Source organism: Acartia tonsa, chromosome 8 (assembly GCF_053477335.1).
Source record: "Acartia tonsa isolate MP-2025a chromosome 8, ASM5347733v1, whole genome shotgun sequence".
Taxonomy (NCBI): domain Eukaryota; kingdom Metazoa; phylum Arthropoda; class Copepoda; order Calanoida; family Acartiidae; genus Acartia; species Acartia tonsa.
The window spans coordinates 24,845,868-24,864,875 of NC_137267.1; the positions used below are offsets into that span (position 1 = coordinate 24,845,868).

General features: G+C 32.3%; 2 protein-coding genes across 2 annotated transcripts in view; one reads left to right on the forward strand and one right to left on the reverse strand.

Moving 5' to 3' along the window:
• Positions 1 to 19,008, forward strand: part of elg1 (enhanced level of genomic instability 1) — a 39,504-nt gene that overhangs the window by 19,021 nt on the left and 1,475 nt on the right. The window contains exons 26-33 of the mRNA XM_080169655.1: positions 879 to 941; positions 1,277 to 1,385; positions 4,275 to 4,340; positions 4,929 to 5,005; positions 5,478 to 5,591; positions 16,754 to 17,027; positions 17,181 to 17,250; positions 17,454 to 17,595. Of these exons, the coding sequence (XP_080025781.1) occupies positions 879 to 941; positions 1,277 to 1,385; positions 4,275 to 4,340; positions 4,929 to 5,005; positions 5,478 to 5,591; positions 16,754 to 17,027; positions 17,181 to 17,250; positions 17,454 to 17,595 (915 nt within the window). The remainder of the gene's footprint in view (positions 1 to 878; positions 942 to 1,276; positions 1,386 to 4,274; positions 4,341 to 4,928; positions 5,006 to 5,477; positions 5,592 to 16,753; positions 17,028 to 17,180; positions 17,251 to 17,453; positions 17,596 to 19,008) is intronic.
• Positions 13,897 to 15,136, reverse strand: LOC145326343 (uncharacterized). The gene is made up of 3 exons (XM_080169652.1): positions 14,635 to 15,136; positions 14,445 to 14,536; positions 13,897 to 14,103 (listed from the first exon to the last, which is right to left on the reverse strand). The coding sequence occupies exons 1-2, from the start codon at positions 15,079 to 15,081 to the stop codon at positions 14,525 to 14,527; spliced, it is 459 nt and encodes a 152-aa protein (XP_080025778.1). The 5' UTR covers positions 15,082 to 15,136; the 3' UTR covers positions 13,897 to 14,103; positions 14,445 to 14,524.

Consider the following 19,008-nt stretch of genomic DNA (forward strand, 5'->3'; position numbering starts at 1 on the left):
TTTTTGTAATTCTTAAAGTACTAAAATTATTGTACTAATCCTTTTCCAAAGAATCAAAAGTTATTAGGTAAAACTTTTGGGACTCGACTAGTGAAACAGCCAAATATCTCCTCACTTCCTGGTTTAAATCTCATTTTCATAAAAGGGGACTATCCACGAACAAGAGCAAGTGATTCTAAGCATCTTCCAGCATTGACCCATAGTATTTTTTTAGTAAATATAATAGGTGTATGTTTAATATTTGCTTTATCGACTAAAAAGTTAGGTTTCACCATGGTTTTATATGAAAAAAAACTTTGAAATGTTAAGCATTGTTTGGTGCAATATCATCGAATGTTTTGATGAGTTCAAACTGTTGTTTAAAAGCTTTGACACAAAAGTATATTATTGTGATTAAAATTGTATATTTAGAAAAAGGGTTGGTAACTTGTAAACAGTTTAATTAATGTACTTTTGCAATTTACAACATTTGATGCTTTTCTGCAGTGTTATTTTATTTTGTCCTTTGAACTCAACAAAGCATTTGATGATATTGCTTTAAAAATTGCTTTACATTTCAAAGTTTTTTTCATATAAAACCATGGTGAAACCTAACTTTTTAGTCGATAAAGAAAATATTAAACATAAACCTAGTATATTCACTAAAAAAATACTATGGGTCAATGCTGGAAGATGCTTAGAATCACTTGCTCTGGTTCGTGGATAGTCCCCTTTTGGCTGAAAATAATAGAACAAAATAAACACAAAATCAAGTTAGTATCATTGTCTATCAGTTTGTCTGTTGAAATATAGAAAAAAATGTCTATTGTTTTTAGTATGTTATAGGAAACTTCTTCATGCTTTCTTTAATTTTATCTCCCAAAATATTTTTTTTTTAGATTTACTGAAAGCATGAATCCAGAATTAGTAGCTGTAAATCTTCATCTTATGTGTTTGTCAGAAGGAAAGGATCTTTTTAAATATATTTTATTATATTTAACTTAAACCATTGAAAATAGAAACTTTTATAATAGTAGGTATGTGATGAAGAAATTATATTGTATCATCTTTGATTAAAAATGATTATTTACAAAGTACATACATAATACTTGTATTTACAAAGGTAGGGATAAGTATTTATAAATCTCGTAATCAAAATCGGTAATAACCTACTATAATTTAAGATACATATTTTTTAATGTCTTTTATCTCTTGATTATGATATCTCTGTTGTTTATATTATGAAAAACAGAACCAAATCTTTAATTTCATAAAATTTAAAAGATCTTATCCAACTAGGTTATAATATTTCTCTATCTTCATTGAAAACATTGACAGCAGGCAGTATTTGTCTGAGACAGAGTATCCTAACTACCCAATATCTAACAATCTCCAGATGTTTCCAGGTAAAGATATTTTATCTTGACATGATTCAACTCTTTAATATTTGTCTTATTTGTCCAATTTTCGAAAAAGGTTTTCGCCCACTTATTAAAGTGGACTTCGCTTTTGTATCACTTTTATCATTTATACAATATGTGTAATAAGGGGGGGGGGGGGAAGTTTGTACATTTATAGGAAATGAAATTCAGTACCAATGTTTGGGAGGGTCGTATGGGCTTGTTTTTAAAGTTATCAACCTAATTCTTTTTGTAGGCTCTCTTATATGACTTGATATACACGTATTTCTTTGAAAATTGAATTTCGGTACTTTCCTTCTAGGGGCTTGTGGAGCAAAAGACCCCCCAAAACACTAAAAATACGAGTTCTGACCTTATTTTTAAAGATATCGACCTGATTTTTTCTTTATAATACTTTTTTAACATACCCGAATCAACGAACCATTACAGATTTCATTTTGGGACTTTCCTTCTAGGGGCTTGTGGAGCAAGAGACCCCCAAAACACAAAAATATGAGTACTGGGCTTATTTTTGAAGATATCGACCTGATTTTTTTTTATAATACTTTTTTAACTTAACCGAATCAACGAACCATTACAGATTTCATTTTGGGACTTTCCTCTTAGGGGCTTTTGGAGCAAGAGACCCCCAAAACACAAAAATATGAGTACTGGGCTTTTTTTTGAAGATATCAACCTGCTTTTTTTATATAAAAATAATATTTAAACATAACCGAATCTACGAACCATTAAAGATTTCATTTTGGGACTTTCCTTCTAGGGGCTTGTGGAGCAAGAGACCCCCAAAAATCATAAAAATATGAGTTGTGGGCTTCTCTTTTAAGATATCAACCTTTTTTTTATATAATAAAAAAATACTATTTTAACATAACCGAATCTACGAACCATTACAGATTTCATTTTGGGACTTTCCTTCTACGGGCTTGTGGAGCAAAAGACCCCAAAAACACTAAAAAGATGAGTTTTGAGCTTATTTTTAAAGATATCAACCTGATTTTTTATATAAAAATACTATTTTAACATAACCGAATCTACGAACCATTATAGATTTCATTTTGGGACTTTCCTTCTAGGGGCTTGTGGAGCAAAAGACCCCCAAAACACTAAAAATATGAGTTCTGACCTTATTTTTAAATATATCAACCTGATTTTTTTAGGAACACTTTTTTTAACATAACCGAACTAAGAAACCATTACAGATTTCATTTTGGGAATTTCCTTCTAGAAGCTAGTGGGGCAAAAGACCCCCAAAAAATATTTTTAGAGATATTGAGCTGATTTTTTTCATGAAAACTTTTTTCACATGTTTGAACTAGGTAGCCACTAATAATTTTATTTTGGCACTTTCCTTTTAGGGGAAGTAGGGTAAAACACCTCCAAAACAAAATAAATTGAGTTCTCAGGTTATCTTTAAAAATAAGCTCAGAACTCATATTTTTAGTGTTTTGGGGGTCTTTTGCCCCACAAGCCCCTAGAAGGAAAGTCCCAAAATGAAATCCTGAATGGTTTCTTAGTTCGGTTATGTTAAAAAAGTATTATTTTAAAAAGATCAGGTTGATATCTTTAAAAATAAGCTCAGAACTCATATTTTTAGTGGTTTTGGAATCTTTGCTTCACTAGCCCCTAGAAGGAAAGTCCCAAAATGAAATCTGTAATGTTTTCTTAATTTAGTTATGTTAAAACAGTATTATTTTTTAAAAATCAGGTTGATATCTTAAAAAATAAGCTCAGAACTCATATTTTTAGTGTTTTTGGGGTCTTTTGCTCCACAAGCCCGTAGAAGGAAAGTCCCAAAATGAAATCTGTAATGGTTCGTAGATTCGGTTATGTTAAAATAGTATTTTTATATAAAAAATCAGGTTGATATCTTAAAAAAGAAGCCCACAACTCATATTTTTATGATTTTTGGGGGTCTCTTGCTCCACAAGCCCCTAGAAGGAAAGTCTTAAAATGAAATCTGTAATGGTTCGTAGATTCGGTTATGTTTAAATATTATTTTTATATAAAAAAAGCAGGTTGATATCTTCAAAAATAAGCCCAGTACTCATATTTTTGTGTTTTGGGGGTCTCTTGCTCCAAAAGCCCCTAAGAGGAAAGTCCCAAAATGAAATCTGTAATGGTTCGTTAATTTGGTTAAGTTAAAAAAGTATTATAAAAAAAAATCAGGTCGATATCTTCAAAAATAAGCCCAGTACTCATATTTTTGTGTTTTGGGGGTCTCTTGCTCCATAAGCCCCTAGAAGGAAAGTCCCAAAATGAAATCTGTAATGGTTCGTTGATTCGGGTATGTTAAAAAAGTATTATAAAGAAAAAATAAGGTCGATATCTTTAAAAATAAGGTCAGAACTCATATTTTTAGTGTTTTGGGGGGTCTTTTGCTCCACAAGCCCCTAGAAGGAAAGTACCGAAATTCAATTTTCAAAGAAATACGTGTATATCAAGTCATATAAGAGAGCCTACAAAAAGAATTAGGTTGATAACTTTAAAAACAAGCCCATACGACCCTCCCAAACTTTGGTACTGAATTTCATTTCCTATAAGTGTACAAACTTCCCCCCCCCCCCCTTAGTTCAATGATTAATAGTTAAATGAATCTTTTTTTCTACCTTAAGCATATTTTATACTTAGTGATATTTAAATCTAGTTTTTCTTTCTGTCATGGATATCAATCCCAATCCGCATGGGATTACTCCACTATTTTTCGAAGCAAATAACAGAGTACCTAAGAAAATAACGAAATAAAAAAATAGTTCTTAGAAATCTTGATTGGACGAATTCGATACCTAACTTTTAGACAATCTAATCAGAATCAGAATTTGTGAAAAGTTCTGTCGGATTTAAGAAATTCAGTAATAGTAATTTTTATTAACTCAGGAAAAAGAAGACAATTGTGAAGTTAAACCCAAGGAAAAGAAGAACAAGAGGAAGTCTACTGGAAAGGTATAATCTTATTATGATGGATGTGTGTGTTTGTTTGCTTCAAAACTACTCAACAGGCGTAACAAAGGGGGGGGGGGGGCGAAAGTGACACTTTTTGAAACCAAAACTAAAAGTCAAAGGAACTCAACTAAAAAAAGAGTTACAGGTCTGAGATTTTGCATGGCAGTTGCTTTACAAGGGTACAATATGGAACTGTGAAGAAACGGCGGCGCAACCGCCGAAAACCGCCGAGAAAAGGCAAAAAAAATTCGGCGGGAAACGGCGGTTTTCGGCGGTTGCGCCGCTGTTTCTTCACAGTTCCATATTGTACCCCTATAAAGCAACTGCCATGCAAAATCTCAGACCTGTAACTCTTTTTTTAGTTGAGTTCCTTTGTTGATTTTTAGTTTTTGTTTCAAAAAGTGTCACTTTCGCCCCCCCCCCTTTTAGAATTAAAAGAAGCTCTTTAAAAAATAGTTCAAAAAGAATTTAAGAATATACATAAAGAATCAATTCCATAAAAAAAACATCAACAAAATAGTTTTTTTTTCAGCTCAAATACTCATTTTTAGACAAAGTTGTTTTAAACAAATTTTATTTGATTTTTAGGAGTGCATAACACTTTCTGGAGATGAGGATGAATCTGGGTATTCCAAGTTCCTAAACAACTCCAGCTCAAGTTCCAGGTAAGATTCCGGGTATTCCAAATTTTTAACAACTAAAGTCCCAGGTATGAGTCCGGCAATTTCAAGTTTTTAAACAACTCGTGTTCCAGATAAGATTCCAGATAATCCCAAGTTTAAAACAACTTTAGCTCAAATTCCAGGTAAGATTCCGGTTTATTAAAAGTTTCTTAACAACTCCAGTTCAAGTTATATGTAAGATTTTGGATATGCAAAGGTTTTTAACAACTCCCGTTCAAGTTCCTTGTAAGATTTCGGGTACTCTCAAGTTTCTAAATGACTTCAGCTCAAATTCCAGTAGGATTACTTAAGGGTATTCCAGGGATCTAAACAACTCCAGCCTAAGTTCCAGGTAAGATTCCGGGTATTTTAAGTTCCAAAACAATTCCATTCAAGCCTTAAGCTCCAGCTTAAGATCTAATTAAGATTCCCGGTACTAATTTTTTCATATATATTTAAACCTAATTGTATTCAGAGGGTCCCACAGAATCATAGAGTATGAGATTCCACAAGTGCAAAATTCTGGTAGCTCACACGCAAAAGTCATGGCTAAACTAAACAACTTCTTTAAAATAGAGACATATACAAGGTAACTGTTAATTTTATTATTTAGGTTATTAAATATTCATGTATCTCTCTAAACATCATTTACCTATTTACTTAGTATCTTCTAAACGGCAGCATCAAAAAATTAATTTTATACCTCAAGCTTCTTTTAAGTCAATATAAATCAGGTTTAAAGCAGGGGTGTATATTCTACATGGGATCCCCTGCTCAGGAAGGGGGGAAAAAAATAAAAAATAAGTGGTTGGAGGGGAAAAAAATGTAAAAATTAAGAAAACTGAAAACATTTTTTCCATTTCCCCCCCCCCTCCTTGGTGAAAAAACTTTAAAAAATGTGTGGTAGGAGGGATAAAATAAAGAAAATATAGAGTTTTTAAATATTTTTCCATTTTCCCCCTACTTGGTGAGAAAAAACTAGGGGGGGAAGAAAAATAAAAAATTTTGTAGCAGGGGAAAAAAAATAAATCTTGTGCAGAATATACACCCCTGGTTTAAAGACTAATTCATTTTTATTTTTTATTCCAACCTTAACTGTCTAGTTTCATATAAACAAGGATGACAACATCCATAAAAGCGAAGCACTGAAACGTTAGGACAAACGAAAATTAACTCTTTATAGTGTGAGAACTTAATAATTAGAATATAAATGTTTATAAGTCGAAGGAAACAAACTTGTAATTAAATCTGATGAAAAACTGCTTAAATACAGGATATTATTTAAGGACATACTTACATATTTAGGACTTGATTATAGAGTTGCTTCGCTTATAATATTGTTCTTTGTTGTCCCAGGAATCAATATACCAAAAATCAGATCAAACGGTTAATTAGATCACATAAAAAATTGTTGTTAAAAAGTAGAAAAATCAACATGTTTAGAATGGACGTAGGGACATTATGGTAATGATTATAGAGTTGCTACGCTTTCTAAATTGTACCTAACTACTACAGGAATCACTATGCAAAGTTTGAAATCGATAGGACAATTCTAACATGCCTAAATTAACTAATAAAAGCTATCTATCTCGGACGGACGGACGTACGGACGGACGGACGGACGGACCCTAATTATAGAAAAGCTTCGCTTTTAAAAAGATATTAGGTAGTATATATATATTAATATATATATATATTATATATATATAGTGTTTTTTTTTTATAAGCACTTTTTTGAAAGCAATTTTACCCCACTTATAGTTATCATAATTTAATGATTAATGGCTTATTTTCTTCGTTTTTTAAGGGAAATTATGAAACAACCAAAAAAAATTACAGTTTTTGTTGAAAAAGTACAGTTAAGTTGAAAATTAAAACTTAGGTGACAACATCTTAAAATGGTTTTAGCGCATTTTTCTTATGCTCAAAATTGGATTTTCAGTAGTCGACTTTGGGGGGCCAGTACTTTCTCCCTGATTGAGATATGGCCTTCAAACTTTGACCTATTCTAGTACATGTCCCCAATAGTATCTGTATAAATTTATAGCTCTATATCTCAACTTTGAAGTGTTTTGCAGCCATTCTTGCAAAAGGTAGAATATTTGAACATAAGAAAAATGCGCTAAAACCATTTTTAGATGTTGACACCTAAGTTTTTAATTTTCAACTTTACTGTACTTTTTCAACAAAAACTGTAATTTTTTTTGGTTGTTTCATAATTTCCCTTAAAAAACGAAGAAAATAAGCCATTAATCATTAAATTCTGATAACTATAAGTGGGGTAAAATTGCTTTCAAAAAAGTGCTCATAAAAAAAAACACATTGTATATAAACCCCGAACAAACATATTATGGAAATCTGAATTTTCAAAATAGCAGCTTTATTATTCATTTAGGATGATTTTACAATAAATATGAAATTTAGATGCCTCTTTAGCTTACAAAATTCCACTGTTATTTTTTAATTAATCAGCACCATCAAAGCACAAGATCTCAAAAACAGCATTTGGGGGTAATACTGGTGAACAAACATATTATGCAAATCCAAAACAAAGCAACAAAAAAAAGGTTTTGTGGCACTTTTCTCCTCTTTTAAAGATTGATTATGATAAAATAATATTTTTTTAAGGGATTTATGCATTAATAATTATGAAATATAGTATAAGGTAGAAATTAATGATTTTTCTAAATAAGAAATGATTGAAAAAAATAAATTCGATCCCTATCACTTTAGAGGACAGCTGCTGACCCCCAGTCTTATGGATGAACCTAAATACATGTTAAAGATAAAAATTACCCTGAAAAGTATACAAAAATGTTTTTTTATGTGTTAAAAAAATTCATTTTAAAATCTTGATTCTGAGGATGATGAACTTTTAGATGCTCCTGTTGGTGGTGATGGTGAGCCAAATGTTATCTAAGTACATGCCCATTACAACAACTTGTCTATTAACCTATGTACCATTTTTTGTAGTCATAGCAGCCTCCAATGGAGTCTTCCGACAAGAAATATAACCATCTTCTAAAAACTACAGTATTCACCTTATGAATTGAAGTAAATAAAATTGCAATTCTTTTCTTTTTTAATAATGCTGGGCTGGAGGATGCTATAACTACAAAAATTGGATCATAGTTTAATATATAAGTTGTCATCATGGACATGCACTTTGATAACATTTGGCTCACCATCACCACCAATGGGGGCATCTTAAAGGTCATCATCCTCAAAATCAAGATTTTAAAATAGATTTTTTCAACACACCAAAAAACATTTTTGTGTAATTTTAGGGTAATTTTTATCTTTAACATGTATTTAGGTTCATCTATAAGACTGGGGGTCAGCAGCTGTCCTCTAAAGTGATAGGGATCGAATTTATTTTTTTCAAACATTTCTTATTTAGAAAAATCATTAATTTCTACCTTATACTATATTTCATAATAATTAATGCATAAATCCCTTAAAAAATTATTATTTTATCATAACCAATCTTTAAAAGAGGAGAAAAGTGCCAAAAAACCTTTTTTTTTTGCTTTGTTTTGGATTTGCATAATATGTTTGTTCACCAGTATTTCCCCCAAATGCTGTTTTTGAGATCTTGTGCTTTATTGGTGCTGATTAATTAAAAAATAACAGTGGAATTTTGTAACCAAAAGAGGCATCTAAATTTCATATTTATTGTGAAATCATCCTAAATGAATAATAAAGCTGCTATTTTGAAAATTCAGATTTGCATTATATGTTTGTTCGGGGTTTATATATACTTTGTATATATTAAAAAGCGCGAATAAAATCAGACTTTTTTGAACGTTTACACTATACTATAGATATGTTCTTCCTATATCAAACTTGATCCACATTATGAAATATATTACGTAATAGATTATTGGATAAGTTATGTAAGATTATATATGTCTAAGTATACATCTTTTTGATATACCAACATAGCTACGAACCAAAAGTTTTTCCAAAGCGAAGCCTTTATATATATGTAGGGTCTGTATGTCCATCCGCACGTAAATAAAATAAAAAATAAAGTATAGTTTAGAAGGCGTAGCAACTCTGAAATCGTTACTGAAAATCCTAACATGCATTTAAATAATATTGATTTTTAACATTTTGGACAACTATTTTTGTATGACATAATTATCCTCTTCATCTAATTTTTGTTACAGTTAAAAAAAATACAATATTTTAAGCAAAACGTCTGTACAATTAAGTCCTAAAATGTATATTATAAGTCCTGAAACGGTCCTTTATTTACCTACGCAATTTTGTTTATACTTTTAAATTAATATTCTGCTTGTTACGTTTTGTCACTTTGTATCATGTTCATTTTTTGACTGTCCGATTTCAGAGCTTCGCTTTTATTGATTTTGGCATCCTTGCTTTTTTTTTATAGATATCAGGAAAAGAAATAAGGTGATTTCTAACTTTCCGCGGATATAAAATGTACAATTATAAGATTAAAACCAGATTTTTTAGCACCGATATTATTTAAACAAATATATTATATTCAGAAGGGGTAATATTGTTTCTTATAAATTGGAATGTACTTCAATTTTGTTTCCATTGTCTTAACGCTTTATATCCCTGAATATACTCAACTAAAAGATGTTATCATAAGTTTAGGATAGATTATACACATTGTTTATGTAACAAACCAAAAACTTTTTATTGAAAAAAATTGATACAAAATATATTTCTTTTACAAGAAAAGCATGTTCTATAAGTTTGTTAAGAATTTGTTAAACCAATCGCCCATTCATTTTACTGAAGTTACATGATGATGTCTGTACCCTTAGATCTCGTAAACGGCTCGACCGACTGTTCGATAATTTTCAGAGAAGTTTTTCATTGTATCATAGAAGAGGGTACATAAATAAAGGCATAAACTCACTCACCTCGCATTATAAAAAGCTTGTTCTGAAACAGGTACATCTGATGATTTCTTATACATTGATTTCTGTGATATATCCCGACTTATAGATCATTTAAACAACAAAGTAAGACGACATTCTGGCCATCCTGATTATGACTTATTCTTGACTATTTATGGAACTGTTCTGTAGATATAGCTTTATGACTTAATGTATGGAACTGTTCTGAAGATTTATTATTGTAACTTTGCTTGTACTTTGATTGACAGCTAATGTTGTATCTTCTTTACCTAAACAAAGAACACATTAGTGTTGATCAGCGTCCCCCTTCTTTTCAGGTAAAGGTTCTGAAGATATTGGTGATTCTGTGTATGATATTCTCCGAAGCAATGAAGTAAAGTTGTACACTCTATTTGTCATTGTAGGTGACGAAGCTGTAAGATTGAGTGGAGGATGCATTAAAGAATTATCATGAGCAGGGTCAGCAAAAACATCATTGGTATCAATATCTTCCTCAATTTCTATGTTGTCTGAATAATCCCAATAAAGAGAAGAATCATTCGATTTTTGAGATTGATTATCTGTTTGATCTAACAAGTTTTCTTGTGTTGAAGAATGTCGTGGTTTTGACTGATAAGTTTCACTATTATCTGATATTTGTTGGTTTTCTGAATCTGTTAAAGTTCCATCGATTTGCGGGATAATATCTTTTTGTTTATTATACATTGAAGAAATCTTTTTTTTTGCTTCTGTACTCTGTTTCCTTGTAGATGCTCTTAATATAGGTTGTTCATTTGCATAACTAATATTTTCCAAAGATCTAGTTCTATTTAAATCACGAGCAGCTACAACTCTTTGATGTTGAATTTTTCTTTCAAGATTTTCATATAACTGAGGTTTATGCTTTTCTTGTTGTTGTATTCTGATATGTGCTTGATAATCTGAATAAGTACTTTCTGTAGCTCTTGTATCAATAACTTTTTTCACGTCAGTATCATCATTTTCCTCATTGTCAGAATCTGATCTGATAGGATTCCAAAAATTAATTTTCTTAGGCATGGTTTGTTGTTTTGGTTGTTGAGGTAAAAATTGGTTAGTTACATAAATTCTGTCTTTGTCTGTTACATATTGTTTTGATCTGATATTGGCCTTGTTTGTATGTGAATGTATAACTTTTTGAATTGTTACCTTTTCTTCATTTCTGTCTGATACTATGAACACATCATTGGCTTTGTGTTTGTCATATTTACCTCTAATCAATACCATGTCTCCCGGTTTTGGATCGTTATGTACTTGTTCTGGAATTTTTCTGTTGTTTATATCATTCTGCTTATTTCTAACTTCTAATTGTTCTTTTTTTATTTTTGAATAATCTAAGTTGAGATTTTTGCCTGTAAACATATCTCTGTTGAAATGAATTTCAAAAGCCGAGATTTGCCCTTTTCTTCGTAATTTAGTGTTTACATTTTCAACAGCCAATTGAAGTGTAGTATTTGATACAGGTCTTCCATCTGGTTCGATTCTTTTCAATTCTTGTTCCAATTCTATACAAGCCTTGTCAATAACAGCGTTACTGTTTTTGTTAAACACATCAGTTTTGATTACCTCTATGTTGAGTTTATTCAAATCTGGATCTTTCTTGTCTGAAAGAGGACTGAAACCTGTGCCATTATCCACTCTGATTGAACAATTTCCCGCCAATTTCATAGCCATAATTGTGTCAATGATGGCTTTCTTCAATTCTTGATGATTTTCATTCTTTATAATTCTGGCGGCCGTATATGAGCTAAAATTATCTCTGATAGTGAATATATATTGGCTTTGGCGTCTGATAACATCTGCATGAAAATTGGTTCCATGTACTTCTGTTTCTGTGATAGTCTGATGTTTAGCTATAATGGGGATCTTTTTTTGTGTAGAACAAAAAAAACAATCATTGTACAGTTGCTCAAGAGCTGCTAGTAATCCTACAGAATAAAACATTTTTTCAAACTGGGCTTTTAGCTGTGATTTACATGGATGTTGATGGTTGTTATGTAATTGCCAAAGAATTGCTGGAAGATGTGTTTGCGGAATGACAGTTAATTCATTTTGAACAGTAGAATACTTATTTACCTGGGATGGGACAACAAGCAGATTATCTTTATTTATTTTGGCTACAGCACATAATCTTCTAATTTCTGAATTTATTTTACCTGATAATTTATTAGGTGTTTTTCCAGACTTCAGTAGAGATTTTGCTTCCCTGGTTGCTTTTTGCTGGTCCTGAATCTTGCTCCAAGCTGTCTTGTTATTCATAGAGTCTGAGGATTCCACTGAATTTAATGATGATGGTATGAGTACTGAGTCTGATGATTCTGAAACGAAGTTACATATTGAACAATGCTCTGATGTACATTTAGCAGGATGCCTTGATTGATAATCGCTGCTTATATTTTGCTTATTTTTCCCACTGGCCAGTTGAACTACAATTGGTATTCTGTTTATATTATTAATAAAGGATTGAATTCGGGGACTTGTACTATACAAACCTTTTTTTATTAATTTTACAGCATCAGCAACAGGTTTGGAGTCAGGTGAAATTATTACTGGGTGTTTACATTCCTTAATTGTGTTCATTTCAGCATTTATGGCCGTTGCAAAAGCAAGAGCCTCAAGTTCACAAGCCATCCATTTTGCATGGTTTTCGTCCAATTTTACACTATGAAATGATACTGGGATTTTCTTACCTTCTTTAATGGCATATACAGTATGTCCAATTCCTGGTGGTGTTTTAGCTGCATCTACTTCAATTAGGAGTTGATCTTCAGGGCTTGGTAGGTACAAAGTCTGTAACTGTTCTACTGCTTCTGTAGCAACCTTAAATTGATTTTGTAAGGTTCTGTTCCATTCAATGCTTTCTTTAGAATCTCTGTCGGCTACTTCTTGATCAAATGGGTTTAAGATTAATGTAAGATTTGGGGAGGCTGGAAGCAAAGTTTTAAATAATCCCAGGTATGATCTCAAATCTTTCACTGTTTTGATGTCTGTGTATTTAGTGTTTCTGAGGGCATTTACTCTGTGGGGAGAAGGTGAAAGAAATCCACCTTGAGACCATTTCCATCCTAAAATATCAACTGATTTAAGAAAAATCTTAGTTTTACCTGCTGATATTTTGATGTTTGCTGATTGAAGCTTCTGTAGGACTCTCTTGTAATTATCTGCTGTTTCTCTTTCTGTGCTACCTCCAATATAGATATCATCGGCGATGCGGGCAACTATTCTATCTTTCATTTCTGGGCCTAAGACTTTACATAAAACTTCATCCAATTCTTCACTTTGGCCCAATAAACCTTGTCCTGATCGTCTCAGGAATCTCATACCACCAAAGGGAGAGGTTATACCCAACCAACTAGCATCTTCATTATTCATATGGTTTTGAAAAAAACCGGAGCTTAGATCCATGGTAATTATGAAGTTCCATTGTCCCAACTGTGAAAATATCTGTTTAGGTTTAGTTACACTAGTTGGCAAATTTTTTAGGTGATCATTTATTTTAGAAAAGTTAACCACTAACCTGACATCATCTTTTGTAAGTTCATTCTTGCTTTTATTCTTGGCTCTCTGTTTCCTTACTAAAAAACTAGGTGAACAATATTGCACATTTATTCCAAATTCTTGAGGGATTCCTAGAACATTTTTTTCAGTTAAATCATCTATAACTTCTTGTAATAGTTGTTTTGTCTGATGATCATAATTAATATGTTGGACTTTTGTTGCTGTTGGACGATTTTGATCCGCCCAGTTGAGGGAACATATGTGCTTGCCATATCTGTGATTATATCCAGTGTTAAGATCTTCATTGAATACATCTTTGAAAGTGTGATTTATCTCTTTTATATAATTTACAATTTCGGAGCTTATGCTATCTTCATTTATTTCAATTTTTGTAGTATTGTCAGCATCCTTAATATCTTCAATTGTTGTTGATTTGTAATCTTGATTAGTAGAATTTTCCATATTGCCTAGCGTTCTTGCCTGAATTTTTTGATTTTTAACCTGAACTGGTTCATTTAAATTATTTTTGATTAATATCTGTCCATTTTGTACGGAACAAATTTGTGGTTGCGGCCAATTGTAATGTTTATTCTGATGCCATGGCTGTACCGCAATCTGTGTATCATCTTGATGGGGAACAGGTACAGCAACTTCTTGTCCAGGTAGGATTACATTCAAGTGGCTATTCTGCAAAATTAAATTGTTAGGTTGTGTAGGTAAAATAAGGGATTTGCTGGTTTCAGATACAGTGAATTTTTTGTGAATTGAAATAGTTCTAGCATTCAAATCTTGGATAATAGAATTTTCTTTGATGAAATTGTTCCCTCCTACAAAACTACAGTGTAGATCTTTAACTACAATTGTGTGAAAACGGACAGACCATGAATTTCTATGAAAAATTTCATCTATTTCCCCAAAAGAAGGAAGACTTGTTTTTCCATCAGCTAAGTTTGACAATTGAGAGTTAGGTTTAATCTTAAATCCGTGAGAAATAACAGCAGATAATTTGGCAAAACTAGAAGTAGCACCTGTATCCAAATCAATGTTGATCACACAGTTGTTGACATCAGATACAGTAAGGGTTTGTGTTGCTATTGGAGTAATGAAGTTACAGGCAGTCCTATTAGAAATAGAGTCAGTTTTAAGATTATCATGTATTTTAGCATTATCCTTTATATCATAAGATTTATTTTGCTTTAATGAACAATCTTTTTTTACCTGCTGCTGTTGATCTTCTTGATCATCATAACCATACTCTTTTGCTAAGTCATCTTCTTCTTCATCTATATTGAGAGCACTTAGTTGTTGGCTTAGTCTAGAGTTAAGCATTTGTTTATCTTTCTGAGATAATGAGGGACATGATTCTTGGCCTAGAAAGTGACTACTATAGATGGTTCTTGATAATCCAGAGATATGACAAAGTCGGCAAAATGGTGATGCTTGTGTGTTTTGTTGGAAGCTTCCTGTTGGTCTTTGACGATAATTATTGTACGGAGGTCGTCTTTGTCCGCCTCGCCAGCTGCCTCTAGTATTTCCTCTTTGTTGTTGGGATGACATGTAGTTACATTGTGGGTCTTCTTCTGTCATAACATTTGATAGAGTTGGTTGATCAATATCTTGAATGTACTGTTTGCATTTTGTGAGGATTTCAGTCTTAAAATCCATTAACCTTTTAGAAGCGCCAATTTTGTAGGAGTAGTTTTCTCGAATAAAGGCAGGCAGTTTAGGGTGTAGCAATCCTAGCACATTCAGTAGTATCATATCCTCATGTGAAGGCGTTAAAGATTCATTTTCCTTCAATGTTTCATTTTTCCATTCGATGAGGGTTGATTTTTTTGCAAGATTGCTGATGACCATAGACCTGTATTGATTGTAGAATCCTATTGCAGATTGCTGACCAGTTGGATCCCAGGTTAGATCTAGTAGGTTGAAGAAGTGTATTCCTTGTGTCATTATATCATAATCCTCTCGTATCTTTTTATAAATCCATTTGATGCTTGTTGATTGTTGTTGGATTGGGTTGTAGAAGTCCATGTGTACATATTTAGCCACAATAGTTAGAAACTGTCGGAGGTCACGTCGGATGTCTGGTAGATGTTCTGCTTTATCAGGCTCTTTAGCCACTAATATTCTCTTATCATTTATTTCAGCTGCAATCCAATTTTCGTAACGGCCATCCGGTAGAAATTTACGAAATTTTTCCTCTATTTCTAAGTATACTTCTAAGGTTTCTCTCCATATCTCGAACTGTACGTCACTAATCCCTTCTTGAGGTAGGGTATTAGGAGGATATATTTTGATTGATGACATGGTAGATAAGAATGTCGCAGTACTTTTGTTGTCGATATATCACAGAGACCAACGAGGGGGTGAAAAAAAGGGGGGGTTAAATAACAATAAAATTTAAATAAACTACTATTTTCACTTTTTTTTCACACTAAATATTTGAGATTGTTTTAGTTTTCACTGGATAATAAAATGTTTACTTTATTTTTAAAATCAATAAAAGGTTTTTAAAAAAATGTTAAAATCACTTGGTGAGTGTTTTTTTAAAATTATGTCTAAACGACCAATAAAAAGGAATTAATTCCAATTGGGAAAGGAGAATACTCCACAGGTAGGATGGTTGGGGTCTCGGGACGTGAGTTAGCCTAGCTGCCACCACATAAATAAAGGCATAAACTCACTCACCTCGCATTATAAAAAGCTTGTTCTGAAACAGGTACATCTGATGATTTCTTATACATTGATTTCTGTGATATATCCCGACTTATAGATCATTTAAACAACAAAGTAAGACGACATTCTGGCCATCCTGATTATGACTTATTCTTGACTATTTATGGAACTGTTCTGTAGATATAGCTTTATGACTTAATGTATGGAACTGTTCTGAAGATTTATTATTGTAACTTTGCTTGTACTTTGATTGACAGCTAATGTTGTATCTTCTTTACCTAAACAAAGAACACATTAGTGTTGATCAGCGGTAGGAAACTTTCCTTCGAGTTATGACCCAAAGATAAATGGTCCATTCTATATCACGTGGGAAATAATGTTTTGGCCCTTATTAAGGCTGCTAACGGGTGGCCTCAAAGCCTAAACTCGCCTAGATTTAAAAAAAAAAAGTGTGCAGCGGACGTTAACTTTTTAAAAATTCTAATTTTATGAGTATTTTTCTAGCCGGTTGCTACATTTGTCTAATTCAGCCTATTTGTTAGGCCACTTCGGATAAATTGCGGTTTACTGTTAGGCCATTAGTAGTCTTTTATCTTTGAAGAATGCCATTTTTTGTATTCCGTCCTGTTTTAGAAATTAACAAAATGAACATTTTTAGGAAAAACTTATTCCCGCTGCAAAACGAAGACGACTTAAAACAAGTTCACGGATATTCCAGCATAGCTGCCAAAATTCAACAGAATCCCATGCTCAATTCTGATGTTTTCGACACGGAAATTGACGCAAGTGGTGACCAAGCAGCAGATGATAAGAAAAAGCCAGTAGAAGCCGCAAGGAAATATACCAAGGAAGAGAAAAATGAAATGGAAGGACTGTCCGACTATTTGGATGTACATTCCAACAATGTTCTTTTGGAACAATTTGGACTAACGGTAATTTGTTATTTCGTAACCAATCCGGTCTAGGCGTTCATAAAAAATATTTCAAAAATTTAATTGGAAGGGGGGGGGGGGGGTTGTAGTGAAAGAAAAATTTTCTTTAATATTTTACCTTCCATTTTTATTATGACGAATTACACCATTAAGGAGGAATATGAGATGATAATGGAAGGCTCTGAAAAAAAATGTTGGACATCTCTGATTATCAGTAATCCAAGTAAGAAACATTTAAATATTAATAAATTGTTGTATAGACTTTCATGTTTTTGTGTAAACGAATAAGATGCAATTAAAAATTAGCTTCGCATTTTATAAATTATTGATAATATCTTATCAGCACTTATAACTGGAGCTTGCCCTGCCTGTTTAATAAAAGAATAGAAACTTCTCTGTCGCCATGGTTCAACCCCCTTTTTTTAGATGAGTTGCCCGAAACAGACACCCTTGAAGCAACAGGATGTTCAACAGATGAACAGGAAATTTTGTGTCACACACTGCCCTGTCAAATTCTGGTCACCAACAGCAGGATGGACACAATCGCTGGTCTCAGAAATATTCTGAGGTAAATTAATTTCTAGTATGGCTTCGAAACCGATTAATATCCGCTGGATTAGAACAAGTTCTCATCCATTCTAAAAAAATCATATTAAGACAATTTTCCACGAAAAATAAAATAAAAATCATAAGATTAATACCTGTTTTATTAGGCCGTGCCTTTGGCTCCTCGGGTCTAACAAAACTGGTTTTACTCTTATAATTTTTCATTTCAATATCCGTGGAAAGCTGTTTTTTAATATGATACGATAAATTATTCTAATTTCAACAGACACAGATGGTCAAATTATATGTGTAAACAATATAACGATTTATTGGCGCATCTAATCACAAAGTCTTAAAATCCTACTGTTTTTTTTTTGTATAGATATATTTTTTAGTATTTAACAAATATTACAATTAATTAGAGGGGGGACAGGGTGGGGAAAAACCCAGGGTTTTTTTAAAAAGCCAAGCCCAACCCGTAAAAACCCTTAAAACCCTGGGTTTTATTGGTTTTTTTTCCGGGTTTTATTGGGTTTTTCATTTAGGAGTCAAATACATTTGATATATTGATGAAATATTAATGTTTATGTTGTTGTAGGTAAAAGTTAAGCAAGATTTCACAATAAACAAGATAGATAATGAAAAAAAAACTGGCATTTCGATCAATTATAAACCCTTATTAGCAACGGTGCACAAAATATTCTATTAAGGGGGAGGGAAGGTTAAAAGCTTCAAAACATGGAACCTCCTCCTCTATTCCTAAGCTGTCAACACCCCCCCCCCCCCTCCCAGAAATTATTAAGGTATTCCCCTTTTTACATCCCCTTAATAAAACCCTCTGCACGCCACTGTAACTATTTCCTTTCGTGAATTATTATGTTTTAGTTTAAAAATCAATTAAGATTATGTAATTTACGCAATTTATATATCATCAATTTAGTAGCAAAGCGTTTTCTGAAGTTAAGTTTTGAGAGAAAGTAATTTCATAAACATTTAAACAATAAGTAGAGCATCATTTTTATAAGGGGGGGGGGGGGGGTAATGCAACCATCTCGTAATCAATGATTAAATGGCACTTAGAATTCGAATTTCGATCTGAAATATTTCATGAGTAATCCTTGGTAGGTCTATTTTCTCTAAATCGAACAAAAAGTTGGAAAAAGTAACGGCTGGCGGCTTAACTGTTAAGCCGTTTTTTGCCTATTTTGAGGGCAAATTCATCATTAATTACGTAGGAATCAACTTTTAAAAACATATTTTGGTTTAATTCATGTTAAATGATGGCAATAACCATTTTTAAAATTTCTAGTACCTACAGCAACCGGCTAGAACCGTTTTTGAGTGACAAAAAGTATTATGTGGAGATAGGTTTTGTGACTAATTTGCTCTTAAGAAAAATGGCAAAACATCTGAGCTGCCAGCCGTTAGCCATTAC

Excerpts from the sequence above, each read along its gene's own strand:
- LOC145326343 (XM_080169652.1), bottom strand. The coding sequence starts at position 15,081 with ATGGATTTTAAGACTGAAATCCTCACAAAATGCAAACAGTACATTCAA.